The sequence below is a fragment of the Phacochoerus africanus genome, chromosome 9, assembly GCF_016906955.1.
Source record: "Phacochoerus africanus isolate WHEZ1 chromosome 9, ROS_Pafr_v1, whole genome shotgun sequence".
NCBI lineage: Eukaryota > Metazoa > Chordata > Mammalia > Artiodactyla > Suidae > Phacochoerus > Phacochoerus africanus.
Window position 1 is genome coordinate 31,890,885 of NC_062552.1, and position 7,622 is coordinate 31,898,506.

A 7,622-nucleotide genomic window follows, 5' to 3' on the forward strand; every position below is an offset into this window, starting at 1 on the left:
CACCCCCCCCAGCGCCGCCGCCTCCGCCGCCGCCGCCTCTCGCTTCTCCACCACCTCCGCCTCCTCCCGCGTCGCGCCCACTGCGCAAGCGTCGCCGGCCTAGGCCCCGCCCCTTCCTTTCCAGAAGGCCCGCCCCTCAGTGGCGTCACAACCCCGTGACGTCCCCCGCGTGACCTCACCGCGGTGGAGCGAGGGAGCGGGCGGTGGGAAGGAGGAAAGGGTTGGCCAGGCGACGCGGGGAGGTGACTGATGACCTGACATTTTTCTCGCCCCGCCTCAACCCTCAAGGGGAGGAGTTAAACCCAGCGGTTGGGGGACAAGCTCAGGCGTGTTCGTTTACAACTCCAGCATTTTGCGCGTGAGGAAATGAGAAACAGAGACCAGGGCAAGGTCAAGTACTGAAGTGCACAGAGAACCCAGCCCTCCCAGCCGGGGCTTGCGCTCGAAGGACTTGTTTGCCTAAGTTTCTAGAGCGGCTTTCCCAGAAGGAAGATGCCATAAGTCCTTGGTTCCTGGCCACCCTCGGGGATGATTGCTAGTTTACCCATGCTGTTTCTGTTATGTATGCAACGGTAGTCTCCAGAAAGAAAAGGAGGCCTGGATACAAACGTCAATCACAGGTCCAGGTGAACATTGTGCATAATCTTCTACCGGCTCCATCAGGGCCAACCCTCTCTTAAAAGTTAAGTCACAAGGAGTTCCAGCGGTAAGGAATCCAACTAGTATCCCATGAGGATGAGCGGTCCGTCCCTGGCCCTGCTCAGTGGATTAAGGATCTAGCGTTGCATGAGCTGTGGTGCAGGCCAGCAGCTGCATCTCTAATTCCACCCCTAGCCTGGGAACTTCCTATGCTGCATGTGTGATCCTGAAAAGCAAAAAAAAATTAAGTCACAAGAATTTGACATGCCTTGTTCAGTTGTAGAGAGCAAAGTGTTAGTGAACATATAGTACACCTGCCTGGTCAGGGCCTCTTGTTAAGCTCAAAAAATGAGAAAGGAAACACAGACTATCTTGTCTACCCCCTTTCATTCCTCTTTCAGCATGAGCTTTTAAACACCCGATTTGACCAGCAGTCTGCTACATCCAAAGAGGGAAGAGATAATTTAAAAATGGTCTCCTTGCTGTACAGTAGAAAATGGACAAAACACTGTAAACCAACTATAACGAAAAAATGAAAATAATAAAATAAATTTTTAAAAAAAAGGTCGCCTGCCTTCAAGTAGCTCCGTCTTACAGATACGGAAAAGAACATCCAGAAGGTTTCTATATCTTGTTCAAAAATGCAGAGCAGCAAAACTAGAACCCATTTCTCAGTCCTAATACAATGTGTTTAACATAATTTCAACAAGCAGACAATTAGGATAAGTGACCAGTAGTATCCTGGGTGCTTTGAGATTTGGGAAAAGGAAAACATTCTACCTCCTTCTTTCCCACTACCAGATGAAACTAAAACTATGGCTTTAAAAGCCTAGGTTCTGGGGTCACACCCATTTGTGAATCAAATTCTCCTTCTGCTAGTTATTGGTAATCACAGTGCTTGCCCAGATAGGATTGTTGTGAGGATTAAATGAGGTAACAGTATATAAGCTCAGTACCCTGTCTGCTCCATAAGAGCCATTCAAGAAATGGTAACTAGTATTGTGGCCATAAGCCTGACGAGATGACTGTGGGGTTACTGATACAAGCAGGCAGGGATTACATCTCCTGGTCCCTCTTCTACCTTACTTCCCTTACTGGGCCTTTATTAAAATATGAAATATGGAGTTACCATCGTGGCACAGCGGAAATGAATCCGAGTAGGAACCATGAGATTGTGGGTTCGTTCCCTGGCCCTACTCAGTGGGTTAAGGATCCAGTGTTGCCGTGAGCTGTGGTATAGGTCGCAGATGTGACTCAGATCCCATGTTGCTGTGGCGTAGGCCAGCAGCTGTAGCTCCAATTAGACCCCCAGCCTGGGAACCTCTGTATGACGCAGGTGTAGCCCTAAAAAGCAAAAAAAAGAAAAAAAGAAAAGAAAAGAAATATGTGCCTTCTTTCTTAATAAGGGACTACCCCTTCTCTATTTATTTTTTCCTCCAATGGAATATTTTATGGGAGACACCTTTAACAGCATACAGTAATAATACTTAAAAAGTCATACTCAACAGTAGTTATAAACATTTTATAAGAAACTGTTCTTGGGCCTCTAATATCTGTATGGAAGCTTAGATCATTGCCAGAGCCTAATTTTTGGATGGCCATAATGTTGGCCTATTTCACTAATACTACAGAAAATTTAGTCTCCCTCAGAGGTGAGCACATATGGTCCCAATCTTATGGATGATGTAATGAGAATATAGAAAGATTATAAAAATCCCTGTATTAGAGCTGAAAGGAAATGAGACTGTCTAATCTAATCCCACCCCCATTTTACAGATAAAGGAACCAAGAGATGAGACTTGATTAACCCCAAATCACACAGCTAGTAAGGGGTCTCCAAACTCCCAGTCTAGGACTCCACCTGCTATATCCTGCTACAATTCTTTTTATACTTTGAGTTCAATTTGGCCTTGTATACAAAGTAAATCGAAATATAGACCCAAGAGCTGATTTGATGTTAGACTATACACTTTCTAGGAAGTGTTTTAACTTGCAGCATTCATGGATTAAAGCTATGTTGACCAAGGATCTAAAAGAAGAAAATGTTATTGGAACCTGACTACTGTGTTACAATGCTGACTCCAAGGAAACTAAAAACTCTTGGCCAACCCCATGCAGTGCTAGGGTCTTAGCTCCCACATGAACAATGCACATAATGCAAAAGGATTCTTGCAGGAGTTCCCTGGTGGCCTAGCAGTTAAGAACCCAGCATTGTATTGTGACTGCTGTGTCTCAGGTCACTGCTGTGGTGCGGGTTCGATCCCTGGCCTGGGAACTTCCCCATGCCACGGCCAAAAAAAAAATCCTTGCAGATGAGAGACCCAAATAGCTCAGAACCTCTGTTCATGATAGGAGTTATCTCAAAGAAGTGTAACTACTCCTCAAGTGAATTCTGAAACTCTGTGGGGATATTTTTGGCTCTCATGAGCTTGAGGGTGGTACCCTGGCCATTGATTCCCTACAGGGATGTTAATCATCTACAATTCTTGGGACAGTCATACACAGTAATAAACTGTCCCATCCCTAATCATTGTATACACTGACCAAGGCACCCTAGATATAAAGCAAGAACCAGGTCCCTCCACCCCCCCCCCATGGAATGATTCTTTTGTGGGAGTGGAATAGGAAACAGAGGAAAGGAGGTATTCCCAGAAATGTGAAATTCGCAGCAATGTGAATTTCCGCTTGCATCTGAGGGGTTAGATAACACCACCTATGGTTTTGCCCTGATGGCCCTGCAGCTTTGGTGTTTGCCGATCCCACCAGCCTCTCACAGAGGCCTCTTAACATTAACCTACCTGCCATTGCTCGGTGTAACAGACTCTCCTTTGTGTTATGTGGATATTGCCATCCTGGGCAACAACAAGGGAGCTCACTTGTGGGTCTTGATGTGGTGGATGCTCGCCCAGAAAGTTCTGTGCATGTGTGCAACCATCTCCCATGAACACCTGTGGGAAGTCATGCCTGATCTCTACTTCTACAGAGCGCCTGAAGAGACTGAAAAGGAAGAGCAGGAGTTCCCATTGTGGCTCAGATGTGTAAGGACCTGATATAGAGTCCACGAGGATTTGGGTTTGATCCCTGGCCTTGCTCAGTGGGTTAAGGATCCAGAGTTGCCACAAGCTATGGTGTAGGTAGCAGATGAGGCTCAGATCTGGCATTGCTGTGGCTGTGGTGGAGGCTGGTGGCTGCAGCTCCAATTCGCCCCCTAGCCTGGGAACTTCCATGTGCCACAGATGTGGCCTTAAAAAGAAAAGTAAAAAGAAAAAAGGAAGGAAGGAGAGAAGGAAAGAAGGGAGGGAGGGAGGAAGGAAGGAAGAAAAGAAAGAAAGAGCAGGCAGCAGCAGAGAAGGCTGTGTGACTGTGTGACCAAGGAGAAATTTCCAGGTGAATGAACTGCTCTAACTCCTAAGTTCACTGCTACTCAACCTGAGGTGGCAGACTGGACTGCAGGGGTGCAGGTGCCCTCTGTGCACCCTCAACACCTACTGGAGACTGAGTGCTCAGCCCGCCACTGAAGACTGGTCTGCAGCTCTGCTGCTCAGGCCATTGAATGGGGAGGAACAACCACTGAATGGTCTTAAGCTGTTCTTCCACAAACTCTTAAAATAGAAGTAGGTTGAGGGTAAATAAAAAGGTGCTTTTTGGAGTTCCCATTGTGGCTCAATGGTTAATGAATCCAACTAGGAACCATGAAGTTGTAGGTTCGATCCTTGGCCTTGCTCAGTGGGTTAAGGATCTGGCGTTGCCATGAGCTGTGATATAGGTCGCAGATGCAGCTGGGATCTGGTGTTGCTGTGGTTGTGGCTGGTGGCTACAGCTCCGATTGGACTCCTAGCCTGGGAACCTCCATATGCCACAGGTGCAGCCCTAAAAAGACAAAAGACAAAAAAAAAAGGAAAGAAAGAAAGAAGAAAAGAAAAAGAATGTCCCATACTGTTTTCTATAACACTTGCCCTGTCTTCAAGCCCACCAACAGTGCACAGGTGTTCCAGTTTCTCCACATCCTTGCTAATACTGGTTATTTTGTTTTTTGATAGTAGTCATCCAAAGGGTGTGAGATGATATCTCATTGCAGTTTTGGTCTGCATTTCTGTGAGTACGCTCAAGGGAACATTCTTCCTTTTTTTTAAATTAAAGTTTTATTTTTCAAAATATACAGTGTACAGTTGGTAGGGCCTGTTTATGCATCTTCTCCAGCAGCTGGGGCATCTCCACCCTTGCTATTCCAGATGTAAATTATTTGAGCTCTGTGCTTTGAAACCAGTTTAATAAGTCCTTTGCTCAGGAACTCCTGAAGGGCTGCCCTGGCCAGAGAACCATGAATCTCCAGTCTCTCAGAGACAATAGCTGGAGTTATAACCTTATAGTTGGGAACTTCTTTACAGAGTTTGTCATATGTCACTTTGTCAGACAAGACTAGGTTATTGAGCTTGTTCCGAACTTTGCCTTTGGACAACTTCTTCTTTTTGGCCTTGCCCCCAGATTTGTTTACTGGGTCTTTGTCTTTCTTGGCCGACTTTCTGGCATCTTTCTTCTTCTTGTCATCCTTGGGCAGCATCTCGAAGCTGGGAAAGCAGCTGCCAGAAGTGCCTCCTTGCTAAGATGTCGGACAGAAAAGGGGAGCATTCTGCAGTGAATGGTACCTCTACTTTCAACACCCACCCGGAGCATGATGGGAAAGGGCCAGATCCCCCACATTTGGGGTTTTTCCAGTTCCTCCACCCTATTATTCTATTACTCAAGAGATACAAAAACAGAAGGCATGAACCTTTTGTATAATTTTTCCTTCTGGACAGAGCATCTGATGCCCTTGGTCTCTTTTTTTCCTACTATGATGAATGGGACAGTGCAAAAGAAAACCTCTCTTATCTCACATCCCTCAGTCCCTTGACCTAGATACATCTAGAAGTAGTCCATTTTTTCTTCATTTTTAATTATTTTCTTGGCCCCTTAGTTTATCAGAGCCAAAACATCTTCTAGGAGCACACCAACTCCTTACCGCTCCCTTATGTAAAAAAAAAAAAAAAATCACAACTCCTCTTGTTCATTATGATCATTCTTTTCACTCTATCTCCAGCTGCATCACAATGTCAAAGCATGTTGTTGTCTGCAACCCGGGCAGAGGTAAGAAAGAAAAGGAGGAAAGGAGAACAAATACATAATGAACGCCTGCAGTGTGCCACGTGTCACTCACTTTGGTACTTTGACTCATTCAATCCTCATGACAAAAGGAGATCAATATTATTATCATTTTGCAGGTAAGGAACTGGAAAGTAAAACTAAATAATGTGTCCAAGAAAGCCAGGATTTAAGCCCAAAGCTAAGAGAGAAACCCTGAGCTTTAATCTAAATTTCTTTCAGTTCCAAGAAGTTTACTTATTTATTTTTTTGCCATTCCCATGGCATACAGAAGTCCCCAGGCTAGGAATCAAATCCATGCCACAGCAGTGACCCAAGCCACTGCAGTGACAACATGAGATCCTTAGCCTACTGAGCCAATGAGGACACTCTCAATAAATATAATTTTACATCATTTTTAATAGCTATATAGTATTCTAGTTTAGGAATGTATTTTCCTTGACCAATCTCCTGTTGATGGACTCTGAGAATACTTCCAATTTTTTATTGTTATGGAAATTATTAGCCCCAATTTAAACATTGGAGAACTGAAGCTCAGAAGCTGAATGACTGACTACCTTTTTCCAAATCCAGGTCTGGAAACTACACTGCTCCATCCAAGCCCCAAATTGTGACTCTTAAAGTAGTGCTCTTTCCAATTAAACCACAGAAACAAAAACTGGAATTACTGACATAGGACATGGACCTGACAACTAAAAATGAGATTTTCTTTTTAACTGCTCCATTTTTTTTTCCTAAGGCTGCACCCATGGCATATAGAAGCTCCCAGGCCAGGGATCCAATCCAAGTTGCAAGTGTGACCTACGCCTCAGCTGCAGCAATGCCAAATTCTTAACCCACAGTGGCACAGTGGGAACACCTGCCCCATTTTTTTTTTTAAAGTTATGCATGTACTTGCCATAAAACTTAACCATTTCATTCCTGTGTATTTATCCAAAAGAAATAGAAGTTCTCCCAAGGCTCAGAGGGTTAAGGATCAGGCATTGTCACTATAGTGGCTTGGGTTGCTGCTATGGTGTGGGTTCGATTCCTGGCCAGGGAACCTCCACAGGCCTCTGCCATAGCCAAGAGGAAAAAGAAAGAAAGAAAGGAAGGGAGAAAGAAAGAAAGAAGGGGTGGGGGGAGGGAGGGAAGGAGGAAGGGAGAAAGAAAGAGAAAAAGAGAGAAAGCTTATGTCTATACAAATATTTGTACATGAATGTTCAGGGCAGCTTTATTTATAGTATTCAAATAATGTAAACAACCTAGATGGATATTCATCAACAGGAAAATGGATAAACAAATTGTGGTATATCTATACAATGGAATACCATACAGCAACCAAAAGGAATAACTCCTGATACATGCAACAATGTGGATGAACCTTGAAAATTTTTTTTTTTTTAGGGCCGCACCCGCGGCACATGAAGGTTCCCAGGCTAGGGATCTAATTTGAGTTACATTTGCCAGCCTACACCACAGCCACAGCATTGTGAGATCTGAGCCTTGTCTTCAATCTACACCACAGCTCACGGCAACACTGGATCTTTAACCCACTGAGTGAGGCCAGGGATTGAACCCGCAACCTCATGGTTCCTAGTCGGATTTGTTTCCACTGAGCCACATCAGGAACTCCGAACCTTAAAAATATTATGTTGAAGAGTGTCTGTTGTGGCTCCGAGGGTTAAGAATGTGACTAGTATCCATGAGGATGTGGGTTCAATCCCTGGCCTCACTCGGTGGGGTAAATGATCCACAAGCTGTGGAATAGGTCAAGGATGCCACTCAGATCTGGTGTGCATTAGATTGGCAGCTACAGCTCCGATTCGACTCCTGGCCTGGGAACTTCCATTGGCTGTGGG

At 44.8% G+C, this 7,622-nt stretch overlaps 1 protein-coding gene across 1 annotated transcript; it reads right to left on the reverse strand.

The window, feature by feature from the left end:
• Positions 1-4,784: 4,784 nt before the first annotated feature.
• Positions 4,785-5,540, reverse strand: LOC125136090 (40S ribosomal protein S25-like). The gene has a single exon (XM_047796722.1). It carries the CDS (start codon positions 5,198-5,200, stop codon positions 4,823-4,825), a length of 378 nt encoding a protein of 125 aa, XP_047652678.1. The 5' UTR covers positions 5,201-5,540; the 3' UTR covers positions 4,785-4,822.
• Between the last annotated feature and the right edge of the window lie 2,082 nt (positions 5,541-7,622).

Coding starts and splice junctions, on each gene's coding strand:
- LOC125136090 (XM_047796722.1), bottom strand. CDS start 5,200: ATGCTGCCCAAGGATGACAAGAAGAAGAAAGATGCCAGAAAGTCGGCC.